Source organism: Hyaena hyaena, unplaced genomic scaffold (genome assembly GCF_003009895.1).
Source record: "Hyaena hyaena isolate Hyena2069 unplaced genomic scaffold, ASM300989v1 scaffold_194, whole genome shotgun sequence".
Lineage (NCBI taxonomy): Eukaryota > Metazoa > Chordata > Mammalia > Carnivora > Hyaenidae > Hyaena > Hyaena hyaena.
In genome coordinates this window covers 609,592-633,992 of record NW_024080826.1, presented here as the reverse complement: position 1 = coordinate 633,992, position 24,401 = coordinate 609,592, and the positions used below count along the sequence as shown (strand labels likewise).

The 24,401-nt window shown below is 43.9% G+C and overlaps 1 protein-coding gene across 2 annotated transcripts in view; it reads right to left on the bottom strand.

Annotated features, from left to right (window-relative positions):
• AUH (AU RNA binding methylglutaconyl-CoA hydratase) overlaps window positions 1-1,548 on the bottom strand; it is a 161,410-nt gene extending 159,862 nt beyond the window's left edge. For both annotated transcript variants that reach the window (XM_039241526.1, XM_039241527.1), the window contains exon 1: window positions 1,266-1,548. In XM_039241526.1, coding sequence (XP_039097457.1) covers window positions 1,266-1,527 — 262 coding nt within the window. In that variant the 5' untranslated portion in view covers window positions 1,528-1,548. The remainder of the gene's footprint in view (window positions 1-1,265) is intronic.
• Between the last annotated feature and the right edge of the window lie 22,853 nt (window positions 1,549-24,401).

The following is a 24,401-nucleotide window of genomic DNA, read 5'->3' as shown; positions in this document are numbered from 1 at the left end:
AAAGGCTCTAATCGATCCAGCCCCGCGCCATCTTCCGGCTGAATTTCTCAATATTCTGCCTGTCCTTACACTACAGCCCCACGTGCCCTATGTTATTTCTCAAAAAGACACAACACGTCTGGATTCCATGCCTTTGATCATGCTCTGGTGTCTGGAGTAAGAAACAACAAATGAAGTAACTCATCGTACTCCACCATGAACATCCACTGCGAGCTAGACGCTTGGTGGGCAATGCGTATCAGCATCCTAATCCAATCTTCGCAGCCACCGTACAACGTAGGTATTATTTTTCCTGTTATAATCACGTGAAAGTTGAGACACAGAGACAGTCTGCCTAAGAACCCGCACTAGTCTCGAATCCTACTGCCTAGTAAGGAATGTCTGGGAACCCAGTTCATCCGGAAAACCCTAACTCCATGCTCAGAATCCCCGTCAATCTCCCCAAACAGAACTGATCACAAGCCTCTCGGGGCTATTCCAGCCCTTCGCTCTCCCCAAGCTTCGAAGTCAGCAGTATCTCCCTCACTCTGTTAGAAGATGCTAACAGCAAACATGACTTCACTCCTTTTACACTTCTGCTTAACAGATTCTAGGGGCTCGGTAACTACGCGTCAAAATTAAATGACGGGTCGTCGGCAAGCTGCTATTCACCTTTCGCGAACCCAAGTGGGCAAGGGAAAGGAACCGAGCTCCGGCAGGCAGTACCGCCCTTCACAGCCCTTCCCCCCGCGGTACTGTATTGCTAACGCATCTGTCTCCTCCGCAGCAGGTAGCTCAAGGGCAAGATCAATATCACCCTCAACTGGGTCCCCAGGGCTCAGCGCGGCACCCGCAACACAAAAACAGGCTCGAAAATTGTTTAAATGAATCGGAATTCAGTCCCCCAAACTAACTCTCTACAATAAACCAGGGGGGAAGCTGCTGCGGTCCAACAGCTTCAAACGTGAGATTCTACAGAGTGAAACTCCCTCCCCACCCGCCCCCCACACGTTATCTGAGTTGAGAGAAGGCAATTACAGAGCAAGCACAAAACCTGGAATCAAGTATCACACACCGGTTTATTGACCTTGGCTCGTCTAGAGATGAGGGCGTAGGCGGCTCCGAGGCACACCTTTGGGCACTGAAAGCACTGAGTGGGTGCAGAGCTGGGGTGGAGGAGGGGAGGGGTCTCGACCCGGGCAGCGCCACAGACGCTGACGTCAGCCCGGACCCTTGACCTTGCGACCCCTTCCCAGGACCCGCGGCTGCCAGCGCCGCGCCCTCACCTCGGTTCTCCTCCTCCAGGTACCGCAGCCGCAGCTCGTCCTCCGTCTTCACCTCAGAGCTGTAGCCCCTCCGCGGGGCTGAGCCCCCGGCCGCAGGCGCCCAGCCCCGGGCCCAGATGCCCTGGCCGGCCCGCGGGCCCGTCAGAGAGCCAGGCAGCCTCCACCCGGGGCCGAGCCGCGCACAGCAGGCGGCCGCCAAGCGGGCGCGGCCGGCCTGCAAAGTGCCCAAGGCCCCAGGGGCCGCCGCCGCCGCCGCCGCCATCTTGTCTGTTTACGGCGTGGGCCCGCGGCTGCCGCCCCGCCCCCGCCGCGCGCACGCCGCCGCGCGCACGCCGCCGGGCACGCCCCCGCCCCGCCTCCCGAGCCTCTTTCTGGCGCTCGGCCCCGCCCCCTCGCCGCTCGCCCCGCCCCGGCCGCGTGCGGAGCGGTCCAGGTGCCCTCGGCCTGGCCTCCCCGGCCTGGCGCGCGGGCGGAGGCTCACCCGGCGAAGGCGGGAGGAAGCAGTGTTCCCAGGCTGTGGAGTGGCTTAGGGGGCCGTGTGACGAAACAACTCCACGCCCCCCCCGGGGTACGCCCCGGGGTCCCAGGTTAGCAGCGGAGGCGAGCTGCAATGCTTGAGCTCACGTTCGGCCTGCAGGGTAGCCGCTCTGCCCCGGACTCCTACCTGTACGTGGGAGCCCCAGGGCATCCGTTAGGCGCGCCTCCGAGCCTCCAAGGTGCGGAGCCCAGGAAGGGCGTGAGCACAGCAGGCGGCCTGGGCCTCCCGGAGCCCAGCGTCCGGTGAGGCCCGTGGTCCCGACAGAACGGGCTCAGCCAAGCACCAGCCATCTGCCGGGGCGGCGCCGGGAGCGGGTGGCTCCCGCTCAGCCAGGAACGCAGACTGTCGGGGTCGGGGTCGGGGTTGGTCAGCGCAGTCTGAGGCCTTCTCCTGCCTGGTTTTTCTCAGATCTGAGCCAAGACAAGGTGTGCTTGGGCGTGCTGCTGGAAAAGTGTGCTGCTGTGAGTACGCTGCCGCTGCCACACGTCTCTGCCGCAGGTCCACCACTCGCCTGCATCCCGGGCACAACATTCTTCCGCGTTCTACCTTCAGCCCTGTCCAAAGTGCGAAGGAAAGGCCAGTTCGGTTCCACTGGTGCATCTGCTGTGGGGATGTTTTCGAGGGCGCCTTTTATTCTATTTTCTGTAAAGTGCCGCTTGGGAAATTTCTCTTGAGCCATAGGACAAGGAAAAACTGCTTCCTCCTGTATCTTTCCCCTTTCCTTATTTTGTTTTTTATTTTTTAGGAATACCTTGATCAATTTATTTTATTTATGTGATCTTTCATGTATGTGTAAAAGTTGTATATGATTTTTAAATGTATATGTGAAAGTTCTTTTGATAACCATAAAAAATCCTAAGTGATAAAAAGTTCATCCTTCCCCTTTTCTGATATTCATGTTCACTTTGATGCTAAGAAACTCAAGAATTTTATAGCTCAGCTCTTAGAATTATTGCAGCTATCTAAACTATTGTACACTTTTATTAGATGCTAGCTATTTTAATATCTTTATGTTGGCTCATCAACAGATTATAAATTCAAATACAGAACCCCTGCACAGTGCTGTTTAAAATGGTATAACCTTGGGGTGCCTGGATGGCTCAGTGGGTTGAGAGTCCAGCTCTTGATATCAGCTCAGGTCATGATCTCTCAGTGGTGAGATTGAGTCCTGCCTCAGGCTCTGCACTGACCACGTGGAGCCTGCTTGGGATTCTCTCCCTGTCTCTCTGCCCCTCTCCTACTCTCACTGTCCCTCAAAATAAATAAATAAACTTTAAAATAATATAACCACATACAAACTTCCAGTTGTAAAACAGATAAGTCACCGAAAGTACAGGGCAGGGAAAATTGTCAGCAATACTATAGTAACATTGTATAGCAACAGATGGTAACTCCACTTAGTGAGCTCACTCTGTAGTGAGCTTCTGTGATTCATATAATTGCGAAATAACTGTTTTACACCCAAAACTAACATCCCATTTTTAAAAAGACAGATAAAAATTTTTTTTTCAATTGAGTGCTATGATCATAGCTTAATAAATTATTAAAGAAAGAAGCAAGTAGGGGCACCTGGGCAGCTCAGTCGGTTAAGCATCCGACTTCAGCTCAGGTCATGGTCTAAGTTATTTAGTTATTATTACTAAAAAATGACACCTAAGACACAAAGTACTAAAAACCAGTGACAGAAAGAATATCTCTGATAAACCACATACAAACCTAGGTTCCTCAAAATATACTATTAAATTGGTTAAGCGTCCAACTTTGGCTCAGGTCAAGATCTCACAGTTATTGAGTTTGAGTTCCATGTCGGGCTCTGCTGACAGCTCAGGCTGGAGCCTGCTTGCAATTCTGTGTCTGCTCTCGCTCTGCCTCTCTCTCTCTCTCTCTCTCTATCTGTCTGTCTCTCTCTCAAAAAGAAAGATTGAAAGAATTTTTAAAAAAGAAGCAAGTAGATAAGAAGTACTGTTTGGTTGCTGTAAAGAGCTATGTAATCCATCTTTTGCCACAATAATTGAATCTCATTAAGGTGATCGTCTAGAAGAGTCTATTGTAGAACCAGGAATGTTATACACTGAAATGGCCACACTGCACAGCATAGAGAATCTAGTCAGTGGTACTATAGTCGGGTTGTGTGGTGACAGATGGTGGCTACACTGTGCTGAGCCAGGCATGAGGTATAGAACGCAACATAGAGAATCCAGCCCCTTCCTGAACGGTTGTGACTCCGGTTCTCTGCGAAAGCAGTCGTGCAGATATCCCAGTCTGTGAGAATTGATTCTTCAAAGTTAATGTAAATAACAGATATCACCGCGACCATTACAACAGGTCAGACAGACTTGGCTTTGGATCCGATCTCAATAAACTTCACTTTGAGACAGCCGTGAGCTATTTGAAGACTCTGTGCATCCATTTCTCCATTTGTAAGATAGCTAGTATGATATCTATTTCCCCTCACGAGTTCTTTAATTCCAATGTCTTCATCTATAAAATGTGTCCACATTATATGGTTTGTGAATTATATGGCCCACATTATTATGGGATTGTGCCCACACTATATGCTTAATGAACCAAGCATACAAAGCTTTTGGCACCAGGAAATGAGTGACAAAGAAAATGAGAGACAACAGAAAATATTAACTACCATTTATCAACTTCTTTCTTAGTCCATTTCAGACATTTAGATTTGTTATTTTACTTCATGTCCAGACAGCTTTGAAGTTGGTATTATTACCCCCATTTTGTAGATGAGGGCGCTGAGATTAAGTTACTTAATCAAATTCGTGAAGCTGGAATTTGAACCTTGATCTGTGTGACTCCAATCCCCGTGTTCTTAATCACTCTTGTGCACAGCCTCTCCAGAAATGTTAAAGTGGCCAAGGAAATTGAATTCCCTTTTGCTCCTTTCTATTTTTCAGTAAAAGGTGTGCACCAGGAGCAAAGTCTGAGCCAGGAACAATGAGCATCAGTTTGGGAGAGGAAGGTAGGGCTGGAGTTTTGAGTATTCTGTTACTATTGCTTAGCATCTGCCTATAGGACTGGGGCCCTTGCCTCCAGCAAGCTTGCAGCTAACCGTCTCTTTGATTTGCGCACCCCTGACATTTTTCTAAGGCGTGCTTCTCTATAATATTAAATGTGCATGATTCGGGGTGGGCAACCCTGAGCTCTTAGAACACAGCCAGCCCTGCAAGGCAGAGGCCAGTGCTTCTAGAACGCAGCTCTGTTGCACAGATCTCTAGGAGAGCATAGGTGTCCCCGGGAAAATGCAATACTTGCCAACATGTTACCAGCTGCATGCGGAGACACAAAAGTCCTTTAGCAAAAGCTATGTGAAGAGCGGGGCAGAACTCTGGGCTTTTTGAAAATGAGAGTATATTTTAAAACTGTCTTGCCTGAGGGACACCTGGGTGGCTCAGTCGGTTGAGCGTCTGACTTCGGCTCAGGTCATGATCTCACAGTTCATGCATTCAAGCCCCACATCGGGCTCGCCACTGTCAGCACAGAGCCCGCTTCCGATCCTCTGTCCCCCTCTGTCTCTCCGGCCCTCCCCCACTTGTGCTCTCTCAAAACTAAATAAAACATTACAAAGAAAAGCTATCTTACCTGAAGCAATTGACAAGAAAGCCATTTATTAGCGTAAAGGCCGGGCAGCTGAAGCAGAGACCCCATGAGTGTGATGGCTTGGACGAGAATGCTACCAGTCCAGGCATGTTAGATCGCTCCGCCCCCTTCAACACGGGGCTTTCATCTCTGGGTGCAAAGTGGCTGCTCCCTGGCCCTGGCAAGACAGAAGACACGAAGGGATGTCCCAGCTCTGGCGCTGGCTCCTGTCCCGTTTACACCTTTCCGTGGGTCACACCTGGCAGCAAAATGCACCTAAAAATATATCCTTACAGGGGGCAACCGTATACCCAGCTACAATTGTATTACTATGTCCAAAGGGGATTACAGATAGTCCGGAATACAATCTGCCACAGAGTCTTTTGATCTTTTACTTTTAAACCAAACTTTTGGTGAATCCTGAGATAAAGGTTCACAAGCCCTTAAAACGTGAAGGTTTCACCAGAAATGGCTAGAACTGCACACTGAAGGCCTCTTTGGACGTGAGCTCCCTGGGAACAAATGCTATTCGATCTTCAGGATTAAAGACATAATATAAAAAATAAGTATGAGAAACTGTGTGTACAATTGCACCCATGTTACAAGGACCTACCTGTACAGTGACGCACAGGTACACTTGTAATCTACATGTTCCATGATATAAAACTATGAGAATCTATTTCAAAACTCTGTGTGCACATAGATAGGAAGGTGATAGAAAACATATATGATTGTGTCCAAGGTGAGATGGTTGTGTAATTTTAATAGAAAACCCTGCTGTAGCAGGATTCTCGCACAGAGAGTGGTGACAACCAGGCTTTTCTTTCCAGGAATCAACTTTATTCTTGCCGGCATGGCTCAGTTGGGTTTGTACCTGAAGAACTGAGCCCCATCCGCCACGTGGCATAGTTGTTTACATATTTTCTACTTCTTTGTCTCCCGTATGTGGTAACACACAAACATGCAGTCTGGTTAAGTGGTCTCCTGTTACAAGGTCGTGAGGGATGTCGTCAAGTACGCATATAGCCAGGTTGCCTTAGGTCTCTTATTTTTCCCTAGGGAGGAGACCCTACCACACTTCAAGTATTAAATAGGCATTTTAAGTATTTATTACTTTAAGGCACAAAAAATGGTCATAGTACGTTCCAAAGGGGGTGCAAAATTTTATGCATGCTTCTGTCCCAAAATAAAAATCACAACAACAGCCCCTCTGAATTTCTTTGGGTCTCTTTTTACTGCTTTTTTTAAAAATATTTTTTATTTATTTCTGACAGAGAGAGAGACAGCATGAACAGGGGAGGGTCAGAGAAAGAGGGAGACACAGAATCCGAAACAGGCTCCAGGCTCTAAGCTGTCAGCACAGAGCCCAACGCGGGGCTCGAACCCACGAACTGTGAGATCATGACCTGAGCCGAAGTCGGACGCTTAACCGACTGAGCCACCCAGGCGCCCCTCTTTTTAATGCTTTTAAATAGTCTTGTTTTTAAAAGGTTCTCTAAGTCTCCCGAGTGGGTTTCCTCTCCAGAAGCTCCCCCTTTCCCACCTAATCTGAATACTCACCTCCAAGATGGAGGGATTGAATGGCAAACCCAAAAAAACCCATGTCCCGCGTCTTGGAGCGTTCCAGTAAGCCTCACGCAAGGACATGTCCCCATAGAAACAGTACATAGGGGACACCCTCTGAAGAGGCCTCTTGACCAGACACTGCACTCCACACCCTACCAAGATTTTGTAGCTTCCACTTGTAAGTGCCGACGATGACCACATGTGCCTATGAGCTCCTTCCACCTAAAAGGCAAAGGACAGGTGTTGCACAAACAGGGAAACTGAGGCTTTAAGTTACTGAGAGTGACATAGCTGTACATTACAGAGCGAAGGCTCAAATACTGGACTCTAGAATCTGAGTTGTTAACTGTTACCTCGTATCATCTGCTTCTGTCAAGTGATCATCAGGGCCCTGCCACACCCACCCCACCCCACCCCCACTCCCAGCTGTGGGCAACTTGACCAAGCTCCTCTGTTACCCTCTCCTTCGGAAAGTTTACCCTCTGCATTAGATCTTCTGTGGTCATGCTCTCCCAGATACTGCCTCTGTCTCCTGCCAACCCCATAGTTTCCAGTTATGTGTGCACTCATGCACACAGACATACATGCACATGTGCAGTGGGCTCTGAAGCACAGACCATGCTGGAGGCAGGAGAGATGGGGACATTGGGGCATGATAGAGGACACGTGGCTTCTTTGGGGATGATGGAGACGTTCTAAAATTGACTAGTGATGATTGCGTAACTCTGAGAATATCTTAAAAAACATTGAATTGAACATTTTATTTTTTTAATCTATTTTGAGAGGAAGAGAGAGCAGGCAAGGGGCAGAGAGAGGGAGGGAGGGAGAGAATCCCAAGCAGGCTCAGAGCTGTCAGTGCAGAGCCTGATGCAGGGCTTGAACCCACGAACTGTGAGATCATGACCTGAGCCAACACCAAGAGTCAGGCATTTAACTGACTGAGCCACCCATGTGCCCCTGATTGTACATTTCAAATGGATGAATTGTACGGTATGAGAATTATGTCTCAATAAAAATTGGAGCTGGATTACAGCTTCTTCAAGATACGGCTGAGTCTATATCTGAGACAGAGAAAACACAAGGCAAGTCCAGAATATCTGGTTGTACCAGAGCACAATGAGGTGCCCAATAACTGGCAGAGGTGAGAAAGGACCCAGATTGAAAGCGATCCCTCTGGCCAAATCTGGGACAAGTAGAGCATCAATAGGAATAATGCCAGTAATGAATACCAACATTTAGATTTTTTTTTTTAAGTCAGTGAACAATTAAGTAAATGTCTGGCAGATGGTGGAGGCCAGTTTCTCCTTGCTGGAGCGGGAGAAAACAGATAATCCAGCAGGGGTAGTTGTGGCTAGGATCACCCACGTGATAAGGGAATGGTGTTGGAGACATCAGTGTAAACTCGTGTTTAGCTTTGTATGGATGCAGATGACTACAATAGAAATATTTAGATAAGTGCATATACATTGGTTAGTATGTACACATACATGCCTTTGCTCTCAGCTGAGATGACCCAGAAGCAATGGCAGCCCAGTAGCAATGAGCACACGTAGTGTCCAGATCTTGGTTTCTAATTCCATTCCTCGGTAAAAGTGCTTCTTGGAGAAATGGCTGGTTTAGGGTGGGGCATTATAGAATATATAGAAGATGAGCCCAAAGGGTGCTGTAGAGCCAGAAACAAGAAAGTGCTAAACAAAACAAGACAAAAATACCCACAAGCATGGGAATATGTGAAAAGACCTCCCCAATGGTCAGATCTGGAACAAGTTGAACCAAAATAAATAAATAAAGTAGTGTTGAATTATGCACCAAGGCAGAAAATAAGTATTCATAAATCCCACTGACATAAATAAGTGATTGAAGGAACAAATGGGAAAAAAGAGACAAATCTCCAAGGCAGAATTCCAAATAACTTCCGTAGACACCCTGACCTTGAGGAAGAGGAGCATAACCACTGCTTAAGCGTGGGCTGCACACTTCCTCTCCATTCTGCTGCTAAACCCATCCAGTGGATTTTTTTAAACTTCAGAGCTTTAGACTGCTGAGATTTCTTAATTTGATCACTTATTCTGAGCACATTTCCATTTAAAATTTTGAGCATATTTGTAATAGCTGCTTTTCTGCTAATTTAAACATCTCAGTCATCTTGAGGTCTGTCGCCATAGTTTACATTTTCTCTTGCACAGAAGCTCTGGAAAGTATGTTCTACAGACTCCTGAGGTTCCCCAAGATACTTTCTGGGGGACTTCAAGGTCAACACTATTTCCATAATAACAACTAAGATGTTTTCTGTTTCAATATGTTGACATTTGCAATGATGATGCAAGAGCAGTTGTCCAAAAAATCACTGGCGTGTTAGCATGAATCAAGGCAGTAGCACTAAACTGTACTACTGGCTAGTTGCTTAAGAATTTCTTTGATGGGGCACCTGGGTTGCTCAGTCAGTTGAGCGTCCAACTTCAGCTCAGGTCATGATCTCTCGGTTCATAAGTTCGAGCCCCACATCAGGCTCGCTGTTGTCAGCCTGTCAGTGCAGAATCCACTTCAGATCCTCTGTCCCCCTCTCTCTGCCCCTTCCCCACTTGCAATCTCCCCAAAAATAAATACATGTCTTAAAAAAGAATTTCTTTGATAAAGCCAGATAATTAGTTCTTTAAATCTCAACCTTTGAGTACACATCTTTTTAATATTTCTTGTAACAAGAGGTGACTCATGCATGAGTCACTTTTGCTGCATAATGAAGACAGAAAAAGTACCTATGTGGCTGATTCAGCAGAACTAGCTGATTCTTTCATAAAATATCATTTCTAATTGAAAGAACAATAGGTTGTGGCATCTGGGTGGCTCAGTCAATTAAGCATCCAACTCCCGATTTTGGCTCATGTCATGGTCCCATGGTTTGTGGGTTCAAGTCCTATGTCAAGCTCTGCTCTGTCAGTGCAGAGCATACTTGGGATTCTCTCTCTCCCTCTCCCTCTGCCCCTTCCCCACTGGTGCTCTCTCTCAAAATAAATAAATAAACATTAAAAAAAAAAAAGAACAATAGGCAGTCCCACTGTTCTCTCAAAATTTAGCATTTGACAGATATTTTCTAAAAAAAAAAAAAAGCCATGTGAGCATATAACTTCAAATAAAGTAACAGTATTCTTTGCCTACAATCAAATTTGAAATTTTAAGTGAAAATTGGAATTTTGAAAAACTTGTATCCCTATCATGAGCATAAGAGTTTCCTGATATTTAAAGATTTGCCTGATGAGATCAGAAATGATATTAGTTAGTTTTTTTAAATATTGAACAATGAAGTGTGCCAATATTTGAAAGATGTACATAATTCAATGAGTCAGTATTTTATAAATGGCCAAAGCTAATGCTGTAAATTGGGCATGGATAAAAGATTCCCTTTCAAAGTGCAATATAAAATAATTTTAATATAATAGAATGTGAAATACAACAGACTATCATATAGCTTCAAATTCCACATTGCAACAAACATTTAAGGACCTAGCACTCGTCAAATTTTAGTATAGTGTGAAAGAAAAATATCCACAATTATCTGGAAAGGCTATTAAAATAGTCCTGTCTTCCCAACTATGGGAGCCACATTATCTTCATACCTAAACAAAACCAAAATATTGTGATAGGTTGAATGGAGAAACAAGTATGAGAATCTTGCTAACCTTCCCTTGAGACAGACATCAAAAAAATTTTGAAAAAAAGATAAGCAATGCCACTCTTTTCATTCATTGTTTCTGTTTTGGAAAATAACAGTTTATTTTTCATGAATGTGGGTTATTGTTGTTAACATACCTGAGATTTATGCTTGTTTTTTTTAATTAATAAATAATTTTAGATTTTGTCAGTTTTAATTTCCAATGTAAATATCAATAGATATAATATGTATAACAAAATCCTGTTAGGGTCCTCAGTAATGTTTGAATGCAAAGGGGCCCTCAGTTCAAAAAGTTTGAGATATACTGCTTTTAATATGGGTCATATTTTTCTCTTTAATCATGTGTATGTGTATTTTTCTGCTCCGTAGCTCCGTCCTCTCTGAGATTTTGCCCTTTATTTTCCAGCGCTTATAGTTGCCCCAAAGTTTCTCCTCTGATATCTCCGTGAGTACGTCTGCCTGTATTTTAGTTTTGGCCTCCATGAATAGCGCACACTGAGGCTCGTCCTCAGGTGAAAAGCTGTAAAAGCGGGAGACTCCCCAGTACTGTACCTTTCTTCCAACTGCCAATTCCCCTCCAGTTCCCTCCTGCGCTTCCCTCTGCAGTGAGTTCACGTGGTTGTTCTGTAAATTTTGTCCTGTAGGAGTTACTCAGCCATTACCAGGACAGAGCTCCAAACAAAGGCAGAAATGACTCAGTTGTACTTCTGAGGGGAAAAAAAGTGTTTCCTGTATTTGCTATCACAATACCCAGGATCTTATAGCAAGTTCCTTAGAAAATAGAGTCAGCGGGGAAGAGAGACTTTTCTCATTCCTCTTGTACATTTTTTTTACCATTCACATTTCTAAAACCACATTCAGTTATTCTTTGATCATTTTAAAATAATTTTTTTAAAAAGGAAAGGAAATTGAAAATATATTGCAGAGGGGTGCCAGGGGGGCTCAGTCTGTTGAGCATCTGACTCTTGAGTTTGGCTTAAGTCGTGATGTCATGGTTCATAGGCTTGAGCCCTACATTGGGCTCCATGCTGGCAGTGTGGAGCCTGCTTGAGATTCTCTCTCCTTCTCTCCCTGCCCCTCCCCTGCTCTCTCTCTCTCTCCCTCTCTCAAAATAAATAAATAAACTTCAAAATATATATATTGTAGAAACTAAGGTCACTCTTTCAGGTAACAGCATGGTAAGAACATGACCTCTGGATTCAAACTACGTGAGTTTCACCCCCTGTGAGCCCATTGTTAGCAGCACAAGTTTGAGCAATGGTCCTTCCTCTGTAAGATAGGGGAGATGGTATTATTCACTCTCCACAGTTGTTTGAGGATTAAGTGAGATTATATATGTAAAGCACTTAGTACCGTATATTACAAACATCCTGTAAATACTAGCTGTTATTATTATTACTTTTAAGAGGCAGTTTCCTTAGCATTGAGCTATGATCTCTAAGACAATATACACAGAGGTAGGATAAAAAAAAAATACTAGGATTTCTGCTTATATTTTACCCCTTTCTGTAACTTTGATTTGAGCATGTCTCTGTGCACACACGGAATTATACGCTTAAAAATTTTTGCCCTATTGCTGATGGCATGTGTGATTTCACACACACACACAAAAATTAGAGACTACTGGCTCAGAGACTTAATCAAAACCCAGAAGCATATTTATATTCTCCAGGAAGCATTTTCATTCTCAAAATGAAGCTTCTTTCATTGGAGACCACAAACTACCTTTAAATCATTAATTATTTTAAGTTTGCCCACCTGTATGGGGGGGATGGGCATATGCCCACTTTGGACTGTGGTCCAAAAAACCTATGTGCTACATTTATCTGCAGCCCCAGCAGTCAATGAAAGTTCCTTCGTCAAATCCCCAGATCGAGAGCAGCATGTTGCCTGGGATACTTAGTTTATATTAAGCAACTGAATTTATAAATAATTCAGGAAATGAGACAGACCTTGTTTGAATAAGCAACATTCCTATAGATGTGTCCAATAGCAAAAGTATGTATGTCATCTCATCTAAAGTCACTTGAGAATTATGTATCTCCAAATTAGAAAGCCCAGTCAAGTTAAGTTGGGGCTTGAGAGACATGGAAGGGAGAACTCTTGACTTTTGATCCCCATTAATCAACAACAACACAACCATCTGTGTGTTCCCCATGCATTAGTCACGTGTTACATCTATAAGTGGCTTCCACTCAGGAGGCCGATGCAGGGTACACACCATGGTGGAGACTTCACCTTTTTCCTAAATACAGGCGGTGGTAGTAGCTCAGGAGAAGAGAGACAATGTCAAAGTTTTACTGGAGGTAATAATCACATTGAAAGAGAAAGAGCAGGAGAAAGTCCCCAAATATCATACTTATCAAACCAATTAGTTTTTGAACAATCAAGATGTCTCCTTCTACTAGTTGGCATTGGGGTGCAGAGCCCAAGGGCCAGACAGCGCAGTCTGGACTCCCTTGTGATTGACGTCAGCTTCATGACAGTCTATCATAACCAAGCAAATGTCCTGGAATCTTCTGGCCTTTAGAGCCACAAGTCATTTTCAGCCCCAAAGAGAAAGCCACTTTTATTTCCTATTAAATATGAGAGTAAGAACATGTATTTTTAACAGGCACATCCCTACAATGCTACTGTTGCATGGGTTAATTAGGTAAACTTAACCCAGAGCCACATACCAAGTTTTGCTATTTGGGGTTGGGCACTCTTCTTTTTCAAGCCTGTAGGCCAGGATGGGTTTCTGAATTATGTTGAAGAATGTCTGTGGCTCTTCAGGACCAACACCTAATTACTGCTAGATTGTTAAGATCGAGGAGAAGCGGATCTTGGACATCATACTGGCCATTGGACCCCAGGGTCCTCTACAATGCCTGAGTCAAATTAGATGCTTGAAAATATTTGTTCTTCTTGTTGAGCAAATGAAAATAAGGTCTGTGGATTTCCAAGAAGTCAGAACTAAGCCTAACCCCATTCTCCCCCTAATTACTTCTTAATTTTAGAAGTATCTCAAGATCCAACATCTGGCTTTTAAAATATCTTTTATTTAATATTTATTTGTTTGTTTGTTTATTCTGAGAAAGAGAGACATACAGAGCATGAGCAGGGGAGAGGCAGAGAGAGCGGGGGAGACATAGAATCTGAAGCAGCTGCAGGCTCCAAGCAGTCAGCACAGAGCCCAACACAGGTCTCAAACTCATGAGCCATGAGATCTTGACCTGAGTCAAAGTCTGATGCTTAACTGACTGAGCCACCCAGGTGCACTTCCCACATTTGGCTTTTAAACTAATATTGTAGAGTATATAGTGTTGATCTATTACTCTTGTAATAATCCTCACAGCTTAATTAGAAATAATTGTCATTTCTTTAATTGTAACACTTTTTAAACATTTTAGTTTTCAATGGAGTCCATGAATTAAATGACAATATTTAAAGGTACTTTTAGATGCCTGAGATATATACACATTCTAAGCTATTTTTAGTTAAAAGATTATTTCAACTTTTTACCTTAAATATCACAGGTTGCTGTACCTGTAAGTATATGTGACAAACTTCAATGTTACGATCAGTATATTCTTCTGAAAGCAATGTGGTATTTATTTAATAATGTGAACTTTCATAATAAGATTGAGTTGCCCAGAAAGTTCTGCTAGATTTTTGTTGCTAGAAAATACAACAACTAATCATCTCAACCTACTTGGCATTGTATGTGCAAACAGAACACAGGGCTTCTATACCTAAGTACAGAGCTCCAAGAGCTTGGAATACCACTTACATCGTTGATACTATGAATGGTTTTCCACTCTCAAGTATTGGATGAGTTTGCAAAGCTGATGGGCAATTCACACCTTATACCAGTGGTTCTCAGCCCCTAGCTGAACAATAGAATTACCTAGGAAGCTTAACTAGTAATGATAATAATAACGATACACACATGTCTATGCAGTTATCTCTTCCTAAATAGAGTACTGGACATGCTAATTTTGTCTCTTGGGAAGTCTGTTTGGTATATGGTACCATTTTGTATTGAGGTTCTTTTTTCCCCACTTCTAGAAAACCCTATTTGTGATGTGTAGCTTATGAAGCCACTTGTAAGTAATAAGGCTGAATAGCTCTGATTAGTCCATGGTATTTAATCCGAATGGAGAAGAGTGAAATCCTCCATTTGGGTATATCGAGTCAATGATGGTCCAGAGGGAAGGAACTTAGGATCCATAAGGAGACTGACAAATGCCAGGGCCTTTGGTTTCTTTTGCCGAGTATGTAGTATAGATCCACCAAATGACAAGGGTTTCATATCTGAGAACAAACATCAGTTCTTGAACAGTTTTGCCTCAGTCCTACATGAACCCAAGAATCTTCTGTTCAACTGAAAAGCAAGCAGTCATTGAAACACTCATGTTTATGACATTTTAACATCACATAATCACTTTCTCTTTTTTGAGCTGCCAGTTTTGTTTTCATTGTGAACATAGGTCAGGGAAGGGCAATATCAAAAGAGAGTCATCAGACATTGAATCACATCAAGATATGAACACATGTCAGAGTTTTCTAAAGATAAGAAATTATTAAAAACCAGAAAAGCAAGTTTAAGCATACTGGTAAGTTTAGCTTTTTAGAAATGAGGAACTTTTGTTTAAAATGATTCAAGATGGGGCACCTGGATGGCTCAGTTGGTTAAGTATCCAATTCTTGATTTCAGCTCAGGTCATGAGCTCACAGTTCATGGGTTCAAGCCCTGCATCAGGCTCTGCTCTGGCAGTGTGGAACCTGCTTGGGATTCTCTCTCTCCCTCTCTCTCTGTTCCTCCCCTACTTGTGCTCTCTCTGTCTCAAAATAAATAAACTTAAAATAATAATAATATAATAAAACAATTCAAGAAATCAGCACTACAAAGAGAACAGCCTCCTGAAACTCTGCTCTTCAACAGATAAGAGTGAACTGCGGGGTCTGGTCCTTCACGGGGGACAAAGGACTCTTTTCTTGTTTCCTGTTTTCTTTAGAGCACACTGTATATTCAAAGATCAAAGTAATATTTATCTGAACTGTTTGTTCTCTGTATCATTCATAAGCTTTTTCAGTCAAACACATTTTAATATGCACGTTTATTTAAATACACACAAATGCATATATATGTAGTTAGATAACAATTTTAAGTCTCAACTTCAGTCTTTTAAAACAAATCAACGGTAGCAAATGTAGGGTAACAGGCTATATATATCCCACCTACATTTACCATCTTAATTGGAACGTCACAAAAAGCAAGCATGTATTAATAGAGTGATCGATCATTTTTGTAATCTGTATTTGTGTATTTTAATCACCAAAGATTCCAGGTCACAATGTTATTCATTAACTTAAAATTAATCCTAGGTGTTAAAATCAAAAGATCTCAAAAATTGTATCTAAAGTGTAATATAATCCTCAATTTTAAAAAGAAAGAGATGATGTTTAAAAATCATATGCAGAGGGTCCCCTGGGTGGCTCAGTCAGTTTGACGTCTAGCTCTTGGTCTCCACTCAGGTCATGAGCTCACAGTTCGTGGGATTGAGCCCCACATCAGGCTCCACGTTGACAGTACGGAGCCTGCTTGGGATTCTTTCCCTCCCTCTCTCTCTGCCCCTTCCCCACTTACTCTCTATCTCTCAAAATAAATAAATGTTTTTAAATAGTTTTAAAAAGCACATGCAGATAGCAGAAGTGAAATAACCAAGTTAAAATGCTTTGTATTATTTTTTGGAGTTTGCAAAAACCCACTATCTTTATAAAACAAGTTATTCCCTAATTTAGTTAAACACACATGTTTATATTTTCATGCATGAAAATACTGTGTGTAAAGAATAATTTATCTGACCCACAAAACCAACAGGAAATTCATAAGGTTTAAAATAATGAGGTTAGGGGCACCTGGGTGACTCAGTCCATTAAATGCCTATTCTGGATTTCTGCTCAGGTCATGATCTCATGGTTCATGAGTTCAAGCCCCACATTGGGCTTTGTGCTGACAGAGAGGAGCCTACTTGGGATTCATTCATTCTCTCTCTCTCTCTCTCTGACCCTCCCCTGCGTGTGCTCTCTCTCTCTCTCTGTCTCTCAAAAATAAACTTTAAAAAGATAAGATAATGAGGTCAGAGAGATACACAGCTTTTTTTTTAAACTCAGAATTGCCAAACTGATACAATTTGTCCAAGGAGTCATGTTAAACACCAATATTGCTCCTGCAGTTTTAATACAATTTACACTTTTCTCCACTTACCAACCAAATTTTTGAACTTGTTTAACTTACATCTAATAGCATTGATTTTTAAAAGAACTTTTTCTGCATTTTGGTCAGTCCAGGTATGCAGAGGCTTAATTATCGTGACAGGTTTCCTCTTGGCCACTTTCATAAGACAGGGGTTTATCTTGAAATACCAGCACCCTGAAAACCTTAGGACTTTACATTGTTAGGCACCCTGGGTTTTTTTGTTTTTGTGCTCTGACCTATTTTCTTATTTTAAGCTTTATTTTTTATTATTTATTATTGAAGTATAGTTGACATACAATGTTATATTAGCTTCGGGTATGCAACATAGTGATTCACCAATTCTCTCCATGACTCAGCGCTCCTCATGATAAATGTAATCACCATCTGGCACCTTATAAGGTCATCACGGTGTTATTGACTCTATTCCCTCAGCTGTACTTTTCATCCCTGTGACATATTTATTTTACAGCTGGAAGTTTGTACCTCTTAATCCCCCTCACCTATTTCACCCATCCTTCTGCCCACCTCCCCTCTGACAACCACCAGTTTGTTCTCTGTATTTAAGAGTCTGTTTTTTCATTTGCTTGCTTGTTCATTTGTTTTGTTTTTTATTTTTTAATATTTATTTCTGAGAGAGAGAAAGAGACAGAACAAAAGTTAGGATGAGCAGAGATAGAGGGGGACAGAATCCAGAGCAGGCTCCAGGCTCTGAGCTGACAGCTCAACACGGGGCTCGAACCCACAAACTGCGAGATCATGACCTAAGCTGAAGTCGGATGCTTAACCGACTGAGCCACCCAGGTGCCCCTGTTTTGTTTTTTAGAGTGCACATTTAAGTGAAGTCATATGGTGTTGTCTTCCTCTGACCTATTTCACTTAGCATAATACCATCTAGGTTCATCCATGTTGTGGTAAATGTCAAGCTTTCATTCTTTGTTATGGCTGAGTGATATTCCAGTGTGTGTGTGTGTGTGTGTGTGTGTGTGTGTGTGTGTGTGTACACCACCACTTTATTCATTCATCTATCAAAAGACATTTGGTTGCTTCCATATTTTGGCTATTGTAAATAATGTTGCAATGAGCATAAGGTTGCATGACTCATTTTGAATTAATGTTTTTGTTTTCTTTGAGTAAATTCCCAGTAGTGGAATTACTGAATCATAGGATATTTCTATTTTTAATTTTTTTAAGTTTCTTTATTTATTTTTGAAAGAGAGAGACAGAACACAAGCAGGGAAGGGGCAGAGAGAGAGAGGGAGAGAGAGAATCCCAAGCAGGCTCCTCACTGTCAGCACAGAGCCCGACACGAGGCTCGAACCCACAAACCATGAGATCATGACATGAGCTGAAATTAAGAGTCAGGCACTTAATCGACTGAGCCACCCAGGCATCCCCACTATTTTTAGTTTCTTCGGGAACCTCCATACTGTTTTCCCCAGTGGCTACACTGATTTACATTCCTATTTTTAATTGGTGCTTCTTAACTCTCTATAGGCGAATGAGTCTCCAAGGAGCTTCCTGTAGTTCCCACGTGGAGAGAGGGGAAGCAGAAATCCCGCCTTCACGCCGCCCCCCCCCCCCCCCCCCCCCCCCCCCCCCCCCCCCCCCCCCCCCCCCGTCCCAGGCCACGAGCCAGGTCAGGGGCCGTCCCTGGAGAGTCGTGGCTGGACGGCTGGCACCGCGGGTCTGGCGGGACAGCAGCCGCTGACTCCCAGTGTGTACCCATGGCGGTGCCCCTTCGCTCTGTGTAATAGCTGCCTGTATGCGCCCTCCCCCACCCCAGGCCCCATTTCTCTCCGATCCAAACTGCATCTCTCCCCTGACAGATGAAAGGCTCACTCCCTGGGACAGCTATTAAAATGACTTCCTTGTTTAGGGAATGTGTCTTTGTTCAGCCCTCATTATCAAAGAATTTTTTCATCGGTGTTCTCAAGTTTCAGGAACACAATTTGCTATTTTCTGTGAGATAATGTGTTTCTGTCCAACTGGTGTATTTGCTTTCTGAGTGACTTCGCTCCAGATAGTTGCTTTAAGGTATGAGTTGGGCCATATCTCACCCGTCACTTGGAAATGTTGTGATCTTTTTTTTTTAATTTTTTTAATGTTCATTTATCCTTGAGAGAGTGAGAGAGACCGAGAATGAGCAGGGAAGGAGCTGAGCGAGAGAGGGACACAGAATCTGAAGCAGGCTCCAGGCTCTGAGCTGTCAGCACAGAGCCCGACGCGGGGCTCGAACCCACGAACCGTGAGATCATGACCTGAGCCGAAGTCGGATGCTTAAACGACTGAGCCACCCAGGCGCCCCGGAAATGTTATGATCTTTAGTTGTACTGCTCTCCCCGGTTGCCAACAACTTCTCCATTTATTTTGTTTGTTTTTAGTTTTTTAGAGCGAGAGAGAGCACAAGCAGGGGAAGGGCAGAGGGAGAGAAAGAGAATCTTAAGCAGGCTCCACGCTCAGCCCAGAGCCCGATGAAGGGCTCAATCCCATGACCCTGGCTGGGATCACGACCTGAGCCAAAACCAAGAGGTGGACACTCAACTGACTGAGCCCCCCAGGCAGCCACCTTTTCAGATTATAGTCTGTCAGTTTGCAGACCACGCCTTGCTGGCGCTTAACTGACTGAGCCCCCCAGGCGCCCCTACAGGCATTTCTAACATACGTGCTACTGAGCTGCTTAACACTGGTCATCTGACGGGGATCAGATGGCAGAAGTGGAAGCCTTAACATTTTCTTTCTACACTTCTATACTATGTTCCTTTTATACAACTTGAAAACTACCGTAGACCCATCTTTATCTATTTGAGTCGCACTGGAGTCCATTCCCACTTACCAGGGGTCATGTGTTCTGGTTCACCATTGTTAATTTAATGGTGCCTGCATTTCTGAAGTGACTGACTGTTGGAAAACACTGGAAACCCTAACAGTTGGCTGCATTTGTGGAGTGGATAAACCATGTAGGAGGTACTTTGGCTTTATAAAAACTCTACCAAATACTTACTCTGCTAAGTTACATGTGTCACTGAACTGTGTCCTTTCAAAATGTGTATGTGGAAGCCCGAGCCCCCTGCACCTCAGACAGGAGGCAGGCTCTTTACAGAGATAATAGAGTTAACGTGAGGTCGTTAGGGTGGGTGCTACCCTTTCTAAAAATTTTTTATGTTTACTATTTATTTTTGAGAGAGAGAGCATAAGCAGGGGAGAGGCAGAGAGGGAGACACAGAAATTGAAGCAGGCTCCAGGCTCTGAGCTGTCAGCACAGAGCCTGACACGGGGCTCAAGCCCACAAGCCATGAGATCATGACCTGAATCGAAGTTGGACACTCAACCGACTGAGCCACCCAGGCACCCTTCAACATCATTTTATACAAGGAATGCCACCAAGAATGTAGGAGAGTCCTAACTTGGCACTAAAATATATATATATACACACACATGTATTTAGGTTTATGAAAAATTCACTATACTCGCCATTTTCTGCTAATTTCACCAAGACAGTTTTGAGGACCCCTCCTATAGATCACACCTCTCGGGGTGCCTGGGGGGCTCAGTCAGTTAAGCGTCCAACTTCGGCTCAGGTCATGATCTCACAGTTCATGGGTTCGAGCCCTATGTCAGGCTCTGTGCTGACAGCTAGCTCAGACCTAGAGCCTGTTTCAGATTCTGTGTCTCCCTCTCTCTCTGACCCTCCCCTGATCACACTGTCTCTCTCTCTCTCTCTCTCTCAGAAATAAAACATTAAAAAAAAAAAAAAAAGAAGATCACACCTCTCAAATGACAAAGGGGAGAGGTGAATCCCCTAAGAATCCTTTTGGAATGCTGATTCTAATTCAGGGCAGAGCCTGAGATCTGTGTTTCTAGAAGCTTCTGTGTCAGGTTCTCAAGTGCTGAGAAACACATCTTGACCTGCAAAGCTGAGTCTACCTGGCAAGAAACCAGAAGACCGGCTTGGATCCCATTTGTATTTTAAAAAGTAACCCAGAAAACCGCGCATAAAATCAGTGGTAAGTGAGATGTTCCTTCCATTAATCACAACAAAAGCTCGGCAGATATTTTCTGATCCTGTGACTCATCTCCGGAATCCCTCAAATCGCAAAAACACCTCAAAGGTTCAAGATTCAAGACACCTCAAACACTCATAATTCCTGTGTTTTTGTATCTGCATTCTTCGAATTTACTCTGTATCTCTTCCTGACTTCACCTTTTGTCTTAGTATAGAAATGGAATATTGGGGGAGTTCTTGTAAGTAAGTACAAGAAACAGAATGTCTGCTGCCAAAAATAAAATGGCTTAAAAATAGCGTAAATCAAACCAGCGGTAGTTGAGTTGCTGCCATTGCTTCTCAGGGACTTGAGAAATGATTGAGTCCCATACGCGGAGAACAGCTTGTCCCTCACGAAGCCTTTGGAAGTTAACTTCAAAGCAGATGTTCTGGAAGCTTCTGTGACCATTACAGACAAGCTGTTCTCATTTTATAGAAAAACAAAGACATAATAATAAATTATCATACTTACCTTAATGGTTTAACGAAGATTCACTGGGGAACATTCATAAAAGGGGATAAAGAAGTTTAGAAATGTCCCTTTTAAAATAATATTTTTAGGGGCGCCTGGGTGACTCAGTCAGTTGAGCGTCCGACTTCGGCTCAGGTCATGATCTCATAGTTCGTGGGTTCCAGCCCCACATCGGGCTCTGTGCTGACAGCTCAGAGCCTGGAGCTGCTTCAGATTCTGTCTCCCTCTCTCCCTGCCCCTCCCCATCTCGTGCTCTGCCTCCCTCTCTCTCTCAAAAATAAACATTAAAAGAAATGTTTTTTAGATTTTTAAAATTTCTCATTATTTTTTAAAATTTTTATTTCTGAGAGAGAGAGAGAGAGAGAGAGAGAGACAGCTGTGAGCAGGGGAGGGGCAGAGAGAGAGGGAGACACAGAATCTGAAACAGGCTCTAGGCTCTGAGCTGTCAGCACAGAGCCCGATGTGGGGCTCGAACCCAAGAAATGTGAGATCATGACCCGAGCCGAGGTCGGACACTTAACCAACTGGGCCACCCAGGCGCCCCTTTCAGATTTTTTTTTTAAATAGTATTTTTATTCCATTGGAAGCCCAAGACATAATGAACAGTAGCAATTGGTGAATCTTAAAAATACCTTAAAACTATTGGACAGGCTGCCAGGATCCAAGGCAGAAAATAGCAAAATAGAATGATTCTGGGGTCAGTAGCAATTTTAAGGAAGCTCTAAGTGCAGAGGCCAGATGGTATTCCTTAAAAGACCGATCCAGGGGCACCTGGGTGGCTTAGTCAGTTAAGCGTCCGACTTTCGCTTGGGTCGTGATCTCACGGTTCGTGGGTTCGAGCCCCGCATCAGGCTCTGTGCTGACTGCCAGCTCGAAGCCTGGAGCCTGTTTCGGAGTCTGTGTCTCCCTCTCTCTCTGACCCTCCCCTGTTCACACTGTCTCTCTCTCTCTCTCTCCTAGAAATAAATAAAAAATATTAAAAAAAATAAAGACCGATCCAGAGATGTTCCCCACAAAACCTTTAACAGGTGATTGTTTCCCCAAAGCCTATTTGAACACCAGCCCTCAGAGGACGTCACCACTTTTAAGAAGGGGTCTTCTATTCCGTAAGGGGTGTCTGCTTCCTGCAATAAGCACAGGGCCTGGGGTCAGAGCCCAGCTCCCTGCAGCTTCCTGTGTCGCTGGGCTTTGCTGGGTGGTGTGCAGCTTTCCCTGACCACAGGAAGGCACGCAGGCAGCCCCATGCCCGTCCTGCCTGCTTTTCTAATAGGAAAGTCTGTAGACACCTTAGGAAAATATCAATAACGCTATATTACCAACTAAAATCCAGCCTCGTGAAAAGAAATAGGGGAAAGAATAAATAGGGATGCAGAGATCTCTTTAAAATTCAGAACCATCTAAGAGCTTTGAGCTGAGGTCCTAAAATACACTTTCAAAAAGTTTAAAGAAGAGACTTCTGGGGCATTTGAATGGCTTAGTCGGTTAAGTCTGACTCTTGGTTTTGGCTCAGGTCATGATCTCACACTCCGTGAGTTCGAGCCCCACACCAGGCTCCGCACTGACAATGCAGAGCCTGCCTGGGATTTTCTCTCTGTGTGCCCCTCCCCTGCTCTTGTCAAAAATAAATAAACCTAACCTAAAAAAAAAAAAAAAGAAAAAACCACTCCCAATGAGTTCATCAAATGTACAAAGAGCTATTACCCCTCAGCCTCTGAGCCCCTCACACAGAACTGTGGTCATAAGTGGGGTCACAACGCCCACAGGATTCTTACGACATTACCCTCTGTGATGTGAGGACAATATTGGAAATTCTTTTGATATTTGTCCAAATTTGAGATACATTAACCTTTACTGATATTTAATGTTTTAAATGACTTTAGTGCATGCGTTCTCTCTCTCTTACTCCCCCTCTCTCTTTCTCTCTGAATTGATGAGTGGATAGGAAGATAGATAGATGGAGGGATCCATTTTTTAAAAAGCTAGTAACTGTGGGATAAACTAACAAAAGTTGCAACTCTCTGGTCTAAAAAATCGAAGACCATTTTGTTTTGCATTTTCAGAGCCTGGTCGGTTATTCAACTTATTCTTAGGGATACAATTTCAGAGAACACATTTTTTCTCTTTATTTTTCAAAACAAAACTTATTTCTTAAATTGAGATGTAATCGGCTTATAAGAATGCATGTGTTTTAGGCACACACCATGGAAACTAACTTTTGGATTGAAAGATCAAGGGTCACCAGTAATACAGAACAGACACATTCTAAGCTATAAAATGGTTGTCTTGAAAACTTCGTTCTAATGTTCTTGTATCAGAACTTACTTCGAATAATCTATTTGAATAGCGGCCCCCGTTTCAGCTGGAGAAAAGACACAACAGTACCAGACATCAAGTGGTTGAGGCGGGGCAGGTACACGCTGTAGAAATTCAAAGGCAGAAGAACGCCCAGGTTTGGGGAATGTATCTTCAAAGAGTGAGGACGGGCAGAAAAGCCCAAAACCAAGAGAGAGGGGAGCAGGGCTCATTACCACCAGCTCCCCCTTCCCCTCCGCTGGACTCCCAGGGTCCCTGAAGCCTCCTCATGGGACCCCAGGGCTCCAGGGGAAACAGCGGACATCAGTGGTACGAAGCTGACTTTGACCATGTCCTGTAGTAAGATCCATCTACACCGTGAACAGACACATACGTAGGGATAAACGTCTCACAGAGACATGGTTACACGTGTGCGCACGGTGCGTGGCTGGTCTCTGTTAAATTAACGCCACGCTCCCTCACAGTTGCGGCCCCTGGCTCGGAGCTCCCAGGTGTACAAAGGAGGGAAGTCTGGGAGCACTGGTACCAGCTACAATGATGAGGGACTTATGTTCCAGGCAAGGGAGTTCGGCCTTTATTATTTATTAACAAGAGGGTCTGCAGAGGGTGAGGGACGTGATTCCACGTGGGCCTGGTGTGGTCCCTCTGCAGCAGTGGGCGTGACAACGGGCAGGGGAAAAACAAACACGAAAAG